This window comes from Arachis ipaensis, chromosome B9 (assembly GCF_059453495.1).
Source record: "Arachis ipaensis isolate K30076 ecotype BB chromosome B9, ASM5945349v1, whole genome shotgun sequence".
In the NCBI taxonomy this organism is placed as follows: domain Eukaryota; kingdom Viridiplantae; phylum Streptophyta; class Magnoliopsida; order Fabales; family Fabaceae; genus Arachis; species Arachis ipaensis.
The window spans coordinates 159,148,885-159,168,326 of NC_142444.1; the positions used below are offsets into that span (position 1 = coordinate 159,148,885).

Sequence of the window (19,442 nt, forward strand, 5' to 3'; positions counted from 1 at the left end):
ATCAGGTTTTTATTAATATTAAAAAAGAATAAAATTTCATATACAGTTATTTTTACATAAAATTAATAATTAAAAATTATTAAATAATAAATTAATTAAAAATTATTTAATAATTATTAACTATTAAATTTATATAAAAATAATTGTAAATGAATTTTTGCTAAAAAATAATTTTAAATAATTTCCTTTTCTTCCTTCTTTGAAAATTCATCATCATAGTACCCAGCATCGGATTTCCCATCGGCCAAACTGTTCGTGTAATAACTGCCTCCAACTCCATATCAGGACCGCTCCGATCATGCCACGTCACGCAAAAAGTCCAACATGCAGGGTCTACATGACGTGGTGCCATCAAGAGCGTCAACAGCGCCAGTAACCACTGAAGCAAACTTGGAAAATTGGAGGGGAAAATAGAATTCTACGTACTGCGCGTATTTTCTGTTTATTTTCCAAATTTCAATTCCACCGAATGCAAAGAAAGAAAAAGAAACGTAAAATAAAAGAGAAAAACAAAACCACTGTAAAGAAAAAGGAGGAAGGAGAGAGAGACAGAGATAGGTAGATAGAGAGAGAGCAGCGTAGTTCGGTAATTGCCAAACTTTTTTTTTACAGAAGAGCGATCACACTGCAAATCCGAACCTTAAATTATCTATTGGGTTTTTTCCCATCTTTCTTTCTCTGTGGGTCGCATTGTTCTTGAATTACGCTGCTGATCGACGTCACCGAGCGAGGTTTATTTTCTCGGTTCAATTTTCTGCCGAGGTAAGATTCTCGGCGCCTTGCCTCCCCAACAAAAAAAAAAGAGAACTCGCATTTTTGTTTTCTTTTTTTTTTCTTCCATTCTGGTAGGGTTTGGGGTTTTCTTTCTGGCGTGTGGGAGGCTTGGTTGCATTTTGATTGGTTACGATTCAGATCTGCTACTGTGTGCTGAGGGATTGCTGGTGACTTTGATTTAGGGTTTTCCCTTTAAGATTTTGTGGTGAATTATTGAGGATGATATTTTGGGGGATTTAAGCCTTTTTTTGTTTTGCTTAATTCGTATATTTTCCGCTTGGTCTGATGGAACCGGGCATGAGATCCGGTGGCCCTCCTGGGGTTTTTGTGAAGAACAGGAGTTCTTCAGGGTGTTTGATTGTTAGGAAGAAAGGTGATGGGTTGAGTGGTGGGGTTGGCAGCTCTTCGAGCTCCAGGAAGATGTATGAATCGAAGAAAGTGAAGAAGAGGCCCAAAGTTGAGCTGAGTAGAGATTCGGGATCAAGTGGTGATCTACCGATGCCACCTGCTAGAAGGCTTGGTCCTGAAACCATTCGAGTATGCAATGGTTTGAACGCATTCGAGCGAGGCGTGGCTGGTGGCAGTGAAATTGTCAGGAAGAGGGACAGGTTTGAGCAGATTAGGCGTAATGGGGATGATTTATCTGAGGAGGATGGGTTGGAGAGGATGGAAAGGAAGCGCAGTAAGATTGATGCGTTTGGTTCTGATCAATATGATGATGCTATGGACGTGGACATGATGAGAAGGAGGCATTTTGAAAATAATGGGGGTGGTTTAGGAGGAGGAAGGTTTGCTGGGGCAATGCATGCTGCTAGAACTGGCATTGATAGGGAGTTTGAATCTGGTTCAAGCAGACACACTATTGATAAGAGGAAAAACTCCTACCACAGCAGGGCAACTGGCTCATACCCAGGAGATAATGTTGACCATAATAGGTTCAAGATGAACAGGGATGCAGCTCAGCGCCCTCTGCCATTGCTGAGGGAAAAGTTTAACTGTGGAGAAACTATCAGGATTCAGGGGAAAAATGGGGTTTTGAAGGTGATGGTTAAGAAGGATAAGATGGGTGGGCCACTGGAACACTATGATAATCGCAAACCTGTAGAAAGCAGACAAAGTTTGAGGGCCGAGGGGATTGCCAAGAAGAATGTTCTGATACACCCTTCATCTTACTCGGAAGCAAAACCTATTGAGAAACAAGATTTAAATGTTAGGCCAGAGAAGAAACTGTTAGCAACAAGAAAATCATCGAGTAAGGACAGTAAGGGTGATGAGCAGGATTCAGATAACAGTGACACTTCATTGAATGTAGGCGTAAAAGGCAGTGAAGCTCCCAAGTCTTCAAAGAGAGTAGCATCTGAAGATGAACAGATTCCTAAGCATGAAAAACTCCAAACTACAGCAATTAAAGAAGGAAAAATAAGGCGTGGTAGTGGCACAGAAAAGCAGAAGCTTCGAGAAAAAATCCGGGAGATGCTTCTTAATTCAGGTTGGACCATAGACTATCGCCCTCGGAGGAATAGAGACTATCTTGATGCAGTTTACATCAATCCCGCTGGTACGGCCTATTGGTCTATCATCAAGGCCTATGAGGCACTTCAGAAGCAATTGAATGATGACGACCCTGGGGCCAAGCTCAAAGGGGAGAGCTCTTCTTTTGCTCCTATTGCAGATGATGTGCTTAGTCAGTTGACAAGGAAAACTCGGAAGAAGATGGAGAAAGAGTTAAAGAAGAAGAAGAAGGAAAGAGATAATATTGAGAGTGACAGTGAAAAAGAGCGTCAATTTAAGATATCTTCCAGCATCAAGCATGACATGAATGGCATGAATAGTGAAATCAATCCAGAGAAACTAAGCTCCTTTTTAAAGCAAGGAAGTAAGTCAATGAAAACTAAAATGATTGAAAATGCTGTCAACAGTGGTAGCTCTAAAAGCCAGAACATTGTCTCTCAACCGAATGATGGGACTGACAAATCATTTCCAGGAAACAATCCCCATGTCTTACATGGGAGGAAAAGTAGAAAAGACGGAAGATGCACTTTGTTAATTCGTAATTCTAACATAGGTTCAAGTTCAGAATCTGATGACTTTGTTCCATATACTGGGAAACGAACAGTGCTTTCCTGGTTGGTTGACTCAGGGGCTGTACAGTTAAGCCAAAAGGTTCAGTATCGTAGAAAGAAGCGAGTGATGCTGGAGGGATGGATCACAAGAGATGGCATTCATTGTGGCTGCTGTAGTAAAATCCTCACAGTTTCAAAATTTGAGCTTCATGCAGGAAGTAAATTGCGCCAGCCATATCAAAACATTTATTTAGACTCTGGAGATTCTCTTCTACAGTGCCAGATTGATGCATGGAGTAGGCAAGAGAAGTCTGAGAAAATCAGTTTCCATTCAGTAGATATTGATGGTAATGATCCAAATGATGATACTTGTGGTATATGTGGAGATGGAGGGGATTTGATCTGTTGTGATAGTTGTCCATCAACATTTCATCTGAGTTGCTTAGACATACAGGTATACATACATTTATCCAGCTATTTGCCATCTGGCATGATTCTTTAAATTCTGATTGTACAAGTCTCTCTGTCTCTCAGTGGGAGCAGTAGGGAATTTTAAAATATATTGTGTGAATAATGGTTTTAGTGGAAGAGAGACAGTTGGATCTCATTGTTGGGATCATCATTCTTTCTCAAATGTTTGGATGAAAGTTTTATTTATAATTGATAAAAGATGAAACAACTGTATTTTTTTTATTGATAGTGGTTATATTGGTAGCTTAATTTGGCTGCATAATAGTTTATCCTGGAGAATTGTTCCCATTCTGAGGAACCCGTATATTTGTTGCAGATGCTTCCCCCTGGTGAATGGCATTGTCCAAATTGCACCTGCAAATTTTGTGGAGTTGTCAGTGGACCTGTGAACAAAGATGAATTAACTATAAATGCCCTGCATATTTGCAACTTATGCGAGAAAAAATGTATGTAATTTCTATTTGTTTGTTTAGTTTTATAGTTTCTTTCAATATGCTATGATGTCCTTTTGGCACTTCTTTTTTTAATTGGTTTAGTATATGTGTTTCTGAATTCGTAGTTCATAAACGTTGTACAAAGGAGATGGACACCTTTCCTACTAACTCTGATTTCTCAGGGCCTTCCTTTTGCGGAAAGGGCTGCAAAGAGGTACCTTTACAGTTTCTTGTGCAGTAGTTTTTAAGTACATTTTATGAGTTGCAGGACCCTTCTTTCTAGGAAATATGTTTTTTAAATTCTTACATCAAAACTTGAAAAAAGAAGCAGCAGCACAATAGAAATTATTCAGGTAGCACTGAGACTTGATTCTGAGGTTTATGTTTATCCTTTTGCAGCTCTTTGAGCATTTGAAAAAATACCTTGGTACCAAGCATGAATTAGATGCAGGCCTCACTTGGTCTCTCATTCGTAGAACAGATGAAGACTCAGATGCAGCTAATAGGGGGATTAGCCAGAGGGTGGAATGCAATTCCAAGCTAGCTGTTGCACTCGCTGTGATGGATGAATGTTTTTTACCAGTTGTTGATAGGAGGAGTGGGATCAATATACTACATAATGTTTTATATAATACTGGGTAAGAACTAGTGAGCGTCAGGAATGCACCTAGTGCTTCCTTTTTCCTTCTTTTCCATATCTGAGTTACTTGGTTGCAAATTTAATTAGTTAGAAAGAGGATTGATAGATACATAAAATGGTTTTACCAGATGCATATTGTTTCACAAAATTTCAGAATTGCTTAAATATACCATCCGTTGCTGAACTTTAAATATTAACTCTTGCCGCAGTACAAACAGTAGGAAATGCTTTACATTCTGTTGTGTTAGAATTAGTTTTCTCATGATAAAATAAATCGTTAGAAAGAACAGAAAGTGGGAGGATAAGATGTTGTCAAGGCGTAGAAAGATGAGCAAATCTCTGAATAAGAAAGACAAGCCCACTTGGAATGGCTTTAAGCTGAGAATACAGAAGCCTTGAACATAAGCCTTCTTTAAAGCAAATTTATGGTGAATTAGATACTGCTTAATAGGGCATGGGATACAGTATCAGCAGTACAATGTTGGCTTTTGATAGGGTGTAACCTATTGCCAGGGCCAGTGAAATATGTCTTATGCTGAAACCTAGATAGCTGGGACATGCTACTGCAATCGCAACCTTCAATCTGTGCTCAAGACAGTCATCGTGACAGACTTTAAGGGATAACATTGTATTTGTGTAAACATTTCTTCACTGTGTTACAGATTTCCATTAATTTTGTTTATATTCCATGGCATAGTTTGTATGATTTCTTTCTTGCAACATGCATACTTCTTAGCCTAAAGAGAATTTCTGCCTTCTTTTCTGTTGTAGGTCAAACTTCAGTCGGTTGAATTATACTGGTTTTTATACTGCTATTTTGGAGCGAGGGGATGAAATGATTTCCGCCGCATCAATCAGGTATTATGCTTCAGACCCTGCCTTTCATTATCTATGAAACTTTACAGAGCCTTATACTCATACAGTGAATACTTTTCCTGTTTTTTATATATAGTCTAGGGGTTAATATGTTGAGTTTTCTTATTCATTACTGCGAAAAAAATAATCAGACTGAAGTTACCCGTGGGCTATTTCTTGTACTGTCTTAGGTTCCGTGGGACCAAGTTAGCTGAGATGCCATTCATTGGAACTCGCCATATGTATAGGAATCAGGGGATGTGCCGCCGGCTCTTTTGTGCAATTGAATTGGTAAAACTTGATGTTTACTATGTGACTTACTTTCAATATCTATATAAAATTGTCTTACATTCTTCTCTTTACCTCTCTACTTTCCTGTTGGAAGGTTCTTTGCTCTTTGAAGGTTGAGAAACTGGTTATTCCAGCGATTTCTGAACTCATTCATACATGGACAACAGCTTTTGGCTTCACGCATCTTGAGAAATCACTCAGACAAGAAATGAGGTCATTGAGTATGTTGGTCTTCCCTGGTATAGATATGTTGCAGAAGCTGCTAGTGGAGCAAGGAAAACTTGAGGGTATTATATTATAACCTTGGAAAATGCTTTTTTTTGTTTTCTTTTTCTACATTCAGCAAATTATTTGTTTTACTATCCACATGTTTGACTTTTCTTTTCCAACAGGTTTTGAGAGAATTAAAAATAGAGATGAGGTTAATACTAATCCCAGTATGGCTAGTAGGTTGGACATGAATTCCTCAGCCCTGCAAACTCCTCATGGAACCGATGATGCTAGTTCAAATCCTGACAATGACATAAGCAATGAATCTAGTGATGCTTCTCAAGAACAAAGCAACAAAATCTTGGTTGACAGGAATGTGTGGTCAAAATCTCATTCTGAGGATAGGTTATCTGATTCTGCTTCAGATAAATGCGTTTCATCTTCTAGTACCAGTGATGATGTGCTAGAATCGAACAATAAAATAGTGACAGCCTCTCCTGGTAATGATAAATTGCATCCTTCTGCGAATTTTCAAAAGGACAATTGTATGAGTACTCCTCCAATAGATGCTTCAAATTGCCATGAAAATCCAGTTTTGGGTTCCGAGAATGCTTTTTCTGACCCTGATTCTGCAGAAAATATGGTTGAACCTGTTTCTGCGTGGAAATGTCACTCATACACTGATATGAATTGTGATCCCTCGGAGCATGGTATCAATCCAGCATTGGATTTGCGTGTGGGGGGTAATGCTTTGTCTTTTAGAGAGTTTGATATGAATGATGCCCATGATGAGGCTTTTGAAGCTGATCCATCAGTGAATTTGCTTGAGGAGAATAATAAACACGTGGATATCTCTTGTTCTATTCTTAATCAAGGTGGTGAGAGTTCTTTGCGAGTAAGATATGATTTGAATGATGAAAATGCTCGTGAGGATGAACAAAATTTCGACAAAGGATTTACTTCACGGGAAATGCATATGAATGATACTGAGCTAAGTGCATCTGGTGATAGTTCTGAGACTGATCCAGCATAAAAAAATGGCCGAATCCGGTCCTGCTGATAATTTATTTTCTTCTGCTCATACTACTTTCCCCACAAGCTTTCTTCCAATGATTTAATCGCCTTGTGTGCAATCAATTTCAAGGCTTTTTTGGTCATGGCTTAATCTGGATAGTATGAATAGTTTCTATTGATTCAAGTGAAGTATAAATTGGTCCATTTTGCCTTTTTGCTTAGGATGGGTCTCAATCAAATGGTTCAAGTTGCTGTCCTGTACTTGCAACAATTCAGTAGACCCTTTGTACTGACATTAGAAGAATATTGCTGATGCTCTTCATTCATACGAGTCTTCATGATATGGATTTGGCTTTCTTCCCAAGCTGTGTGCCATTCACTATTTGGCCAAATCAATTCATCACATGACATCAGCAATCGGAGATGGCTAGATCAATTTTCGGTTTTGATTGGCAGAATTGTTTTATTGGCTTGTCTACATTTTGACGGAGGCAAGAAACTTAGTTTTTATGTTTTATTTTTATGTAATTGTTATTGGAAGATCAGCATCTTTTCTATCCATCCGTGTGATCTGTCTGCCCCAGTTCCTCCTACCAAAATTGAAGGCATTGAAATAAGATTCTCGGATAGAAACCGGAACCTTATCTTCCGGTGCACTTTGTTTGCCTCTATGATGTAAAGGGATGTTGTATGGGGTGGGGAAAGTGTTGGTTTTGTTCTGTTTCCCTCTGTAATTAAGTTAAGGTGGAGGTAGAGTTGGTGTTTGATGTCGAAATGGCACTAGATGCCGTCTCCAATAAATATTATTCTTGTAGTACTTTCTATCCTTGTTTACAATTATAGCTCCTTTGTCCTTCCTTGTAATACTTCCATTTCATTCTTCTCTCATTTTTTTTACAGTGCCTTCTAATCATATATTATATCATATTTGAAGTTTTGTTATTGTTATTATGTATTTATGTTAGCAAATTAAAGATAATCTGTGGAAAAAAATTAATTTATTTTGTCTATGCTCCAAAAAAAATTTCATGTGAAAAAAAATGGAGCAGTACGTACGAAGTACTCCTGGAATTCATAAGAACTCGGAAGTACTGTGCTTGTACGGCCGAACCAATCTAAACCAAACTGCGTGTCACGTCATCATAAAAGTCCAAAAGACCAAAACACTGCAAGACACAGTTAACGTGGCGCCATCATAAACAGCGGTAATTTCCCATATTCCACTTACATCGAATGCAAGGAAAAAAAAAAAACAATACTGTAAAGAACGTAGCTTCGTATTTGCCCTTTTTGTTTTCCATAAAAGCAGCAGTGCAAATCCCAATCTAGAAAAATAAAAATCTTTCTGTCCTCGTCTTTGTATCAATCTGGCGAATTGCGTCATCGTTTAGCATCATCCGGCAAGGCTTTCCTTTTTTCTCGGTTCGTTTCCGGCGAGGTAAGACTCTCGCCCAAACACCCCCCTCCCCAAAAAAATTTCAAATTCTACCATTTTGGCTGGGTTTAGGGCTTTCTCCCTTTGGATCTGGGGCTCTGTGCTGAGGCATCTGTTTTGCCTTTGATTTAGGGTTCTCCAGTTAGGATTTTGCGGTGAATTACGAGGGATGGTGCGTTTTGGAATTTAGGGTTTTTATTCTCTTGGTTGGATGGAACCGGGCATGAGATCCGATGGCCCTTCTGGGGCTTTGGTGAAGAACAAGAGATCTTCAGGGTGTTTGGTTGTTAGGAAGAAAGGTGATGGATTGAGTGGTGGGGTTGGTAGTTCTTTCAGCTCCAGGAAGTTGAATGCATCAAAGAAAGGGAAGAAGAGGCCCAAGGTTGAGTTAAGTAGTAGCGATTCGGAATCGAGTCAGGAGCTATTGATGCCACCTTCTAGAGGGCTTGGTCCTGAGACCATTCGAGTATGCAATGGTTTGACAGCTGTTAAGCGGGACGAGGCTGGTGATGGTGGAACTGGAAGGAAGCGGGAGAGGTTTGAGGACGTTAGTCATAACGGTGATGAGATGGGGGAGGGAAATGGTTCAGAGAGGAGGGAAAAGAAACTTAGTAAGATTGATGTGTTTGATTTCGATGAATACGATGCTATGGATGCAGACATGATGAGAAGGAGCCATGTAGATAGCAATGGGGGCGGCTTTGGAGGGGAAAGGCTTGGGGGAGCAATGCATGCTGCCAGAGGTGGCACTGATAGGGAATTCAAAACTGGTTCAAGCAGACACACCCTTAATAAGAGAAAGAACTCCCATTGTGATAAGGCAAGTCACTTGCACCCAAGAGATAGTAAATTAAAGAAGTGGGATGCAGCTCAGCATCCTCAGCCCATGCCGAAGGAGAAGTTTAAGTCTGATGAATCCATTAGGGTTCAAGGGAAAAATGGTGTTTTAAAGGTGATGGTTAATAAGAAGATGTGTAAGCCATCAAAGCACGTTGATAATCGCAAACATGTAGAAGGGCAACGAAGTTTGAGGGCTGAGGGCATTGCCAAGAAGAATGTTCTGATCCATCCTTCATCTTGCTTGGAAAAAAGCCCTGTTAAGAAACAAGGTTTACATGCTAGGACAGAGAAGAAATTGGCAGCAAGAAGAAAATCTTTGTCAAGTAACGACAGTAAGGGTGATGACCAGGATTCAGATAACAGTGGCACATCATTGAATGTGGGAGTGAAGTGCATTAAAGCTTTCAAGTCTTTAAAGAGGGGGACCTCGGACGATGAACAGACTCCTAAGCATGAAAAGACCCCAACCACAGCAGGAACTAAAAAGGAGAAAATAAAGCATGAAAAGACCCCAACTACAGCAGGAACTAAAAAGGAGAAAATAAGGCGTGGTAGTGGCACAGAAAAGCAGAAGCTACGAGAACAGATACGGGAGATGCTTCTTAATGCAGGTTGGACCATAGACTATCGTCCTCGGAGGAAGAGAGACTATCTTGATGCAGTTTACATTAATCCTGGGGGTACAGCCTATTGGTCCATCATCAAGGCCTATGAGGCGCTTCAGAAGCAATTGAGTGCTGACGACCCTGGGGCCAAGCCCAAAGGGGAGTGCTCTTCTTTTGCTCGTATCAGAGATGATGTGCTTAGTCAGTTAACAAGGAATACTCAGAAGAAGATGGAGAGAGAACTAAAGAAGAAGAAGAAGAAACAGAAGAAGGAAAGAGATGATAGTGAGAGTGATAGTGGAAAAGAACCTCGCATTAGGAGATCTTTAAGCAACAAGCGTGATATGAATGGCATGGAAAGTGATAGTGATGAAGAGAAATTAAGCTCCTTTTTAAAGCGGGGGTGTAAGTCGATGAAAAATAAAATGATTGAAAATACTGTTAACAGTTGTAGATCTACAAGCAAGAAAGTTGACCTTCACACAAATGAAGGAACTGAAAAATCACTTTTAGGAAATGATCCTCATCAACTACATGGGAGGAAAAGTAAGAAACATGGAAGGTGCACTTTATTGGTTCGTAATTCCAACATAGGGTCAAATTCAGATTCTGATGACTATGTTCCATATATGGGCAAACGAACGGTGCTTTCCTGGTTGATTGACTCTGGAGCTGTACAGTTAAGCCAAAAGGTTCAGTATCGTAGAAGGAAACGTGTAATGCAGGAGGGATGGGTCACCAGGGATGGGATTCACTGTAGTTGCTGTAGTAAAATACTCACTGTTTCCAAGTTTGGGCTTCATGCAGGAAGTAAATTGCGCCAGCCATATCAAAACATATATTTGGATTCTGGAGATTCTCTTCTACAGTGCCAGATAGATGCATGGAATAAACAAGAGAATTCTGAGAAAATTGCTTTCCATGCAGTAGATATTGATGGTAATGATCCAAATGATGATACTTGTGGTATATGTGGAGATGGAGGGGATTTGATCTGTTGTGATGGTTGTCCATCAACGTTTCATCTGAGTTGCTTGAATATACAGGTAATATGTCATGTCAAGGTTATTCTTTATTGCCTAATCTATCGTTCTCTGTACAGTTTATGCTTTCCTTCTTTTTTTCCCCCTTCTTCTTCCACTTCATCAAAGATCCCAATAATTGGATTTCATGGACACTCTTCCACCAAAGAAGATATATCTTAAAATGTTCCCTACAACCCTGTTCCTTCCAAAAAGAAGGAAGAAGAAAGAAAAGAAAAGAAAACTTCAGATAGCTTAGTTTGGCATCACAGATAGCTTCTTTCCCATTCTGAGCAACTTCTATAATTGTTGCAGATGCTCCCCCCCGGTGAATGGCATTGTCCGAATTGCACATGCAAATTTTGTGGAGTAGTCCGTGGTCCTGTAAACAAAGAAGATGAATCAACTTTAAATGCCCTACATAGATGCAACTTATGCGATAAAAAATGTATACAATTGCTCTCTCTTTGTTTGGATTGGAAGTTCCTTTCGATATGCTCTGTGCTCTTGTCATTTTTTTAAAGGTTTAATATACGTGTTTACAATTCTGTAGTTCATGAATGTTGTGCTAAGGAGATGAAAACCCTTCCTACTAACTCCGATATGTCAAGCCCTTCCTTTTGCGGAAGGGACTGCAAAGAGGTACCCTTTACAGTTTGTCGTGCAGCAGTTTATAAGACTTTACATTTTAAGTGTCGGAGAACTCTTCTTTCTAGGAATTTATATATTTTACGTTTTAACAGCAAAGAAGCAGTGAAACTGACAGAAATAACTCAGGTAGCACTATGGCTTGATTCTGAAGTATACTTTTAATGCTTTGACAGCTTTCTGAGCACTTGAAGAAATACCTTGGTACCAGGCATGAAATAGATGGAGGCTTCACATGGTCTCTCATTCATAGAACAGAAGATGACTCGGAGGCATCTAGTAGGGGAATTATGCAGAGGGTTGAATGGAACTCCAAGCTAGCAGTTGCACTGACTGTGATGGATGAATGCTTTTTGCCAGTTATTGATAGGAGAAGTGGGGTCAATTTAATACATAATGTTTTATATAATAGTGGGTAAGCAATAATATGCATATTCTTTTTTATATAATATGCATATAGTTTTGATTTGTGAGCACTTCATTCTTCTGACGTGATTTTTTCTTTTAAGAAAAAAATTATATTCATACAGTTTCTAAAACTTCAAATAGGAAGGGGTTGGTCAATCTACAAAAATGATTTTACCAAGTGGATTGGTCACTACAATCTCTATATCCCTGTTTACCATTGACCATAGTTTGCTTTGTTCCCTCTAGCTGAGTTCATATTGTTTGCTGCAACATGCTCACTTTTGCAGTTTACTTAATAGACTTATTTGCTGTCTTATTTCTTGTAGGTCAAACTTCAGCCGGTTGAATTACACTGGCTTTTATACTGCGATTTTGGAGCAAGGCGATGAAATAATTTCTGCAGCTTCTATCAGGTGCATGCTTCAGACTGTCTTTTGTATTTGGATAAACTTTAGATCCTTATTAACTCATGGGGAATGCTAGGGGACCAAAAAAGTGAAAAAAAAAAAAATGGGGAGTTGGCTAGTGTTGGTTCAATGTAGGAAAATACAAGGGAAAAATGTTAGTCCCTTAAATCTACTGTGAAGACCAAAATCGCTAACGACATGCATATACTTTTTCCATATTTATGGTGATTTCGGTTAAAAGTGTTCAGTTTGTCCTTATTTATTACTGTGAAAAAGGAGACTGAACTAACTATAAGCCATTTAATATGCTGTCTTAGGTTCCATGGGACCAAGTTAGCAGAGATGCCATTCATTGGAACTCGCCATATGTATAGGCATCAGGGGATGTTGCGCAGGCTTTTTTCTGCCATTGAATTGGTAAACATGGAAATTTTCTGTGATTTTCCTTTTATCCAATGTCTATACAAAAGTTTGACTTACATTCTTCTTTTCCCCTCTCTATTTCCCTATTTGAAGGCCCTTTGCTCTCTGAAGGTTGAGAAATTGGTTATTCCAGCAATCTCTGAACTGATTCATACATGGACAACAGTTTTTGGCTTCATGCATCTTGAGGAATCACTCAGACAGGAAATGAGGTCATTGAATATGTTGGTCTTCCCTGGTATAGATATGTTGGAGAAAGTGCTAGCCAAACAAGGAAAACTTGATGGTATTATAACCACTGCATTTTCTTTTGAACTCTAATTTCAGCTAATTACTTTTATTTGATGGTACCCATGTTTCACTTATCTTTCTCATCAGGTGTTGAGAAAATGGAAACTAGAGATGAATTTGTTACTAAGCCTAATATGGCTGGTAAGTTGGATATGAATTCCTCAGCTCTGGAAGATCCTGAACGAAGTGATCATGCTAATTCAAATCCTGACAATGAGATAAACGACGACTCTAGTGATGCTTCTCAAGAACAGGATAATCACATTTTGGTTGACAGCACCAAATCTCATTCTGCAGATAGATCATCTGATTTTGTTTCAAATAAATGTGTTTCTCCTTCTAGTACCAGGGATGATGTGCTAGAAACAAACAATAAAACAGTGACAGCTTTTCCTGGTAATAATAAATTGCATCCCTCTGTGAAATGTCAAAATCACACTTCTTTGAGCAGTCCTCCATTAGTTTCTCCATCTCCAGATTGCCATGAACTTGCTGCTTTGTATTCGGTGAATGTATGTTCGGACCCTGATTCTGCGAAAAATCTGGCACAACCTGTTTCTGATGGACAATGTCACACGCACACTGATGACGTTAATCCAGGGTTGGATTCTCAAGTGGGAGATAATGCTTTGTCTTCTAAAGAGGTTGATATGAATGATGCCCGTGATGAGGTTCTTGAAGGTGATCAATCAGTGAATTTATCTCAGGGTAAAATTACGAAGGAGAAAAATGAAGTCGTGGATGTGTCTGGTTTTGTTCCCAATCATGCTGATGAGAGTTCTTTGCAAGTGAAATCTGATTTGAAGGATGAAATTGTATTAGAGGGAGAAAAGAATTTGGACAAAGAGGTTGCATCACGTGAAATGTGTGTGGATGAAACTAGCCCAAGGGCATCTGGTGCTAGTTCTGAAACTGATCCAGCTTAAAACATTGATCTAGTCTGGTGCTGCTGATGTTTTGAGTCTACTACTGCCCATGCCACTAATCTCACAGGTTTTCTTCAAAAGATTCAATGCCTTGTAAGCAATCAGTTTTCAAGGCTGAATAGCTTCTCTATTGATTCAAGGGACAGATAAAATAAATTGATCCTTGTATCAACAAGTACGAACTAATTAAGGTTCCAAGTTGACCTCATCTCATGTCAATTATCCTTTTGCCATAATGCTTCAAGGAGCTGTTTGCACAGGATGTGTGCTTTTAGCTGAAGAGGCGTGTCAATCAAATGGTTGAGGTTGCCGACCTGTAATATGCGATGATCCTCTGTACACCTGCAGATCCTTTGTAGATGATTATGATTCACAACATTTATATCTGATGTCTGAGTCCGTAGGAGTTTATTAGTCTTCCTTCTCAACCTTTGTGTGGCATTCACAATTTGCTCACATGACATTGTCAGTTGGAGATACCTAGACTAGGTTTTGGTTTTGGTTGGCAGCATTTTTTATTGACTTGTCTTCATTTTGATGGGCCATTTACTGAAAGCAAGACACCAAAAGTTCTTTTTCCAATCCACAGCACCTTCTGCTCATTTGTTTGATCCATGTCTGCCCAAGTTCCTCATCCAGAAATTTTGTCTATATGTTCCTCAAAAGGTCTGTGCAATTCAAAATGAAGACTTAAATGGGATTTTCGTATAAAACACGAACTTTATCCTTTTGTGTACTGTGTTGCTGTAGATAACATCCTCTGACTGTATGATGTTAAGAAGTTTCTTAGCAAAGGGGATGTTTGGATGGGTTGGGAAGGTTTTGTTTTTTGTTCTTTTTTCTTTCTGTAACCAATGTAAGGTTGATGTTTGATGTAGAATTATATTGTTGTAACACTTTTATGGTCGTTTAGGATAGTAGCTCCTTCCTCATTTTGAGAGCTTTTATGTACATTATTGTTGCTCAAGAGCTGGTGGAATTTTGAAATGAACATGCTGCAGCTGCAAGTGCCAATTTTGTGGTATGGACGCACAAATAGGATTCTCTGACTTTCCCTTTCTTTTTCTTTTTCATTTGTCTGGATCTGGTATAAGGGTTTTAACTTTCAAGAGTATATTTGCATTAAAAAAAATGACATATTGATCAATGAAAAAAAAAATGACTTGTATTTTGGAGCTTGGAATAAGCTGTAGAAAGGGAATATAAAAATATTCCTATAGAATCTTGAGGAACGGGAGAATTTAATCGTAAATATCGACTAATTCTTACGAAGTACAAATCAAAAAGAAGTCTAAAAAAAAGATCAATTTCATCTATATCGAATTTGAATATCAGAATAGTAGATATAGTTCTGATTCAATGGGTTAGGTCCACTTACTTTTTTTTTAATGTTTCGAAATTTTATTATTGGAATAATCGAAAATAGCAATATAAAGAAGATATCATTATTCATTAAATAAAAAAAAGAGACTGATAAAAATGTTCTACTTTATAAATAGACTAAGTACTAAATAGACTAAGTAGAAATTGTTTACTAAAATTTGATTATCATTCTAATGAATGATAACAATAGTTTATTACAATTCAGAATTCTATTTTCTACTGAAATTAGACTCTTAGTTTTTTTTTTCGAAAAAAGAACAACAACAATATCTCTATTCTGCCTTCAAATACGAAAACTACAAAAGACCAATACTACTGCTAAAGTTTTTCCGAAATGTCTGCGATCGAGTAAATAGCTCTACGAACGAATGGATCGAATCGAATTGGAAAATGGAAAGATTTGTACAAGTTATACCCTTCGTCACCACTTTGCGGAAAATGGTTAGATATCAATATGTTAGATACCTGTGACTCGATTGGTGGAATAGTATCTCTCTCCAAGAAAGCATGTTTTTTTTACCGCCGCACAAAGAAAATATTTTGTTCCGAATGAACAAGATTTTGAGGAATTGTCCATACGTAAAATAATAATTATTGATACAGGCCCTTTCCACAAAAAAAGAGAATCTTTTGTTACAATAGAAACAGAAGTGATATTGATTATTCAAGAATCGAAGTCGATTTGCTTTAAAAAAAGAGGATATCAATGAACTTCTATGAAATGGTTTCACGGGATTCAGCCAATTGTCTTGATCGTGGGATATCATTGAAACGGTATGCGAACATTTAAATTTATGAGGATTTGAAAATACATGTAAGTTTTTTACTTCTTCAAAATTTGGACACATTAATTCTTAGGTCTAATTTGTCTCATTTTAAAAACTCTCCCATATAGGCATTTGTATCGGGTCTTAGGTTTGACAAACTCAAGTGAACAGTAGAAATCAATGTGTTCAAGTTTTGAGAAGATTAGATACTTAAATGTATTTTCAATTCTCGAAACCCAAATGTCCATAGACCAAAAATAAGGAGATTGAACCACAACCTTATAGATAAGTATAGAGAGTTAAAGACTTATTTATTATTTTCTCAAAAACAAAAAAACAAAAAAAGTAAAAAGTTTTAAAATACTATAATTTCACAGATAAATTTGTCATTTTAAGGCTTTACCTAATCTATGTTTGTGGCTTTACCTAATCTTTGTAAGGAATGATCTAAAATATTTTTAATGAATTAGAAATTTTAATTCCTTTTTTTAAGAAAAATTCCCAATAAATTATTAAGGACGCTATTTTAGAACTCTTATTTTAATGAATAAATTATTTAATGCATAATTAATTGATAGGATACTGTAATGATGACAAGTGGAAAACTGGAAATCCTCTTGCAAACAGAGGAACCGGTGAATAAATATTGAAAAATGAAAAATCACGATTTGAAAATTGCGATTTTCTCCGTCCTCTGAAATCTGAATGGAGCTGTCTGCACCTCCATGTCTTCCAAAATGCCCATCATCCCTGCTTCTCAAATCTAGGGTTAGGTTTTTTCAGAGGACGCTGAATCCAACACCCCTACATTCCAAAGCTTCAATCTTTTCAGTGAATCACCGCAGTCTCACCCGAATGGACCCTCTCATAAACGTCTCTTGTGCTGCTTTGGTGAGAGACAACAACTCTCCAGCTACATCAGCTTTGCCAGTTGACTCAGGTCAACGCAAAACCTCAAGCTTTCTTCCTTTTACCTTTTTCTCTCCTCAAATGGTGGCTTTCCAATGAGTTTGAATGTCTTAATTCATCATTTTCAGGTGCTAGAACAGGTGAGGTGAAAAGGGTCACTAAGGAGACTAATGTCTCAGTCAAAATAAACCTGGATGGTTGTGGAGTTGCTGATAGTAGTACTGGAATTCCCTTCCTTGATCATATGCTAGATGTCAGTAATTTCAATTTATGTTTGCTTCTTTGGTAGAATGTTATTTGAAGTTTCAGTTACTGCTCAAGCACACTTCCTGTTAGCCCACAGCTTCAGAACTGTTGATAAAGATTTGTTCTAAATTTCATAATTGATTTTGTCCATAAAAAGTTTGCTTCCTTCTAACTTGGAAATAAAAATCATGGCTGCTAAAAATGAGTCACATGAACTAAACATGGTTATGACTTGTGCTTTTTCAGCAACTTGCTTCACATGGGTTGTTCGACGTTCATGTCAAGGCTACAGGTGACACACATATTGATGATCATCACACAAATGAAGATGTTGCTCTTGCTATTGGAACGGTACTGCAAACACCAGCTATATGAACTGTGTTTTCATTTTTTTTGGTCTGTTCCTAGAAACTGTAACATGCTTCATTATATGATATTTGGCAACAGTATATATGTTAGTTCTCAGTTTCTTACCTTATAATAGTTAGATTTATAATTATGCACTTTTTTAAAAAAAAAATGATATTTGCATTTAACTATTATGTTTAATCTAAGTGTTGTCTATTACTCCATCTTCAGGCTTTGCTACAGGCTCTTGGCGATAGAAAGGGTATTAATCGGTTTGGTGACTTCTCTGCTCCACTTGATGAAGCATTAATACACGTTTCACTGGTAATTCGCACACCAATTGCAGAAATGATCATTAGGCATTAGTCAAAGTTTAAATTTAAACGGTGTGAATAGGATTTCATTATAGAACACATTGATGTTAATCCATGTATCAATCCCATATAGTGGAACAATGCTTAGTTGTTTCTTATTATTAGGGGAGAAGGTGTGATGTTTTCCTTGCTTAGGCATATGATAATTGGAGTAGGTTTGGTATTACATTTGCAAATTCAACAATCCGATATTATCATGCTGATTAATGTACATAAAAATAATTTGGGACTATTGAAGTGTGTGAATTATGTTCCCATTTGTTGTAAGCTTATTTTTCTCAAATAAATTTTGCTTGTTCTTAATACTTACATCCTTCTTCCTAACCTTGTCCAGGATTTATCTGGCCGGCCACATTTAAGTTATAATTTGGATATCCCTACCCAGAGGGTTGGGACATATGATGCTCAGGTAGTGCACTTTCATTTGATTATTTCATCATTGAGCTTAGAATTTTATTGAATAAGCTTTAGACTGTTGAGCCCCTAATTTTTCCAGCATAGATTTATTTTAATGTGACACTCTATTGTATTTTCTGTTGGCTATACTTTTCCCTTTATTTCTATTCTTCATTGATGAGTACTCTTGGTATCCTGTATGTAGTTGGTGGAGCATTTCTTCCAGTCCCTGGTGAATACTTCTGGCATGACACTCCACATTCGGCAGGTATTGAGACATCGGCTCTTGGTCGTTTTAATCAGCTATAGAAATTGCATTTGGAAGTATAGTTCTGCATATCGTCACAGAAGTATAATTATTATAGATGTTGTACTAGGTGGCTAGGCCTCTCAATTAGTCCTTAGCTACATGGGTTAGAAAATATAGGTTCTTTTTGCCTCATGGCTCTTTCTATGGTCTTCATTTGTTGAGTACATTTTCAAACTTCAAATTTCTCTGGTTTTATTCTTTTTCTAGTCGGTGTTCTTTTATTACAAATCTAACAACCTGTTAACAGAATACATATGTATTCCTCTGTGAACAGCTTGCCGGAAAAAACTCCCATCATATTATTGAGGCAACCTTCAAAGCTTTTGCTAGGGCTCTTCGACAAGCAACAGAGTACGATCCACGTCGCCGTGGAACAATACCAAGGTCTGATATCTTTGGACCTGATTTTATTCTACTATGAATATCTTATTTATCCACTATATAACTCTGCTGGAATTTAGAAATCGTTCACATTTTTTTGCCTCGTCCTTTCATAAAACAATCATACTCCTCTAAAGCGAGAAAGTTGGTAAAGTAGTAAGGGTCTAATTAAAAATATGTTCTCAGTTCTCCGATCAATCGTACAGTTTATGTTTTATATCTGAATGAGATTATATCAAATTTACTTGTTAAATATGTTCATTATGCCTCCTCTTTATATATGCAGTTCAAAAGGAGTTTTGTCAAGAAGTTAATTGGATTGAGCTCCTACTATCTATATAAGCGGACTTCCATAGTTCTTCACACACTTTCATCCAAAATGAAGGTGCTTAGAATAGATGTCAAAGATGATAAGCGCCAGTGCTGTGTGCCTGTATTTGTCATAAAAGTTACTGGCCTCTGTAAAACCATATTGTAGCATCCATTTACTCTTGGAGATAGAAATAAAAATCTTCTTGTATTGCTTTTCTTAACTAGTGCGTGCAGCATACTCCTTTGTCTGTCATTTTGT

At 37.7% G+C, this 19,442-nt stretch overlaps 3 protein-coding genes across 4 annotated transcripts; all 3 read left to right on the forward strand.

Moving 5' to 3' along the window:
- The first annotated feature begins 252 nt into the window (after window positions 1–252).
- On the forward strand, window positions 253–7,616 carry LOC107617207 (uncharacterized). The gene is made up of 8 exons (XM_016318964.3): window positions 253–3,291; window positions 3,625–3,754; window positions 3,868–3,956; window positions 4,142–4,380; window positions 5,154–5,240; window positions 5,429–5,528; window positions 5,623–5,815; window positions 5,921–7,616. The coding sequence occupies exons 1-8, from the start codon at window positions 1,060–1,062 to the stop codon at window positions 6,769–6,771; spliced, it is 3,921 nt and encodes a 1,306-aa protein (XP_016174450.1). The 5' UTR covers window positions 253–1,059; the 3' UTR covers window positions 6,772–7,616.
- Window positions 7,617–7,866: 250 nt separating this feature from the next.
- Window positions 7,867–14,793, forward strand: LOC107617205 (uncharacterized). Its single transcript, XM_016318963.3, has 9 exons — window positions 7,867–8,190; window positions 8,320–10,678; window positions 10,970–11,102; window positions 11,208–11,296; window positions 11,479–11,717; window positions 12,037–12,123; window positions 12,435–12,534; window positions 12,634–12,826; window positions 12,919–14,793. The coding sequence occupies exons 2-9, from the start codon at window positions 8,399–8,401 to the stop codon at window positions 13,755–13,757; spliced, it is 3,960 nt and encodes a 1,319-aa protein (XP_016174449.1). The 5' UTR covers window positions 7,867–8,190; window positions 8,320–8,398; the 3' UTR covers window positions 13,758–14,793.
- Window positions 14,794–16,461: 1,668 nt separating this feature from the next.
- On the forward strand, window positions 16,462–19,404 carry LOC107617566 (imidazoleglycerol-phosphate dehydratase, chloroplastic). Of its 2 annotated transcripts, none has more exons than XM_016319346.3 (8): window positions 16,462–16,847; window positions 16,945–17,069; window positions 17,309–17,413; window positions 17,642–17,734; window positions 18,119–18,193; window positions 18,386–18,448; window positions 18,765–18,874; window positions 19,158–19,404. In XM_016319346.3, the coding sequence occupies exons 1-8, from the start codon at window positions 16,613–16,615 to the stop codon at window positions 19,183–19,185; spliced, it is 834 nt and encodes a 277-aa protein (XP_016174832.1). In that variant the 5' UTR covers window positions 16,462–16,612; the 3' UTR covers window positions 19,186–19,404. The 2 variants fall into 2 exon arrangements, with proteins under 2 accessions (XP_016174832.1, XP_020966884.1); XM_021111225.2 differs by having other exon boundaries at window positions 16,486–16,847; window positions 18,738–18,874.
- The last annotated feature ends 38 nt before the right edge of the window (window positions 19,405–19,442 follow it).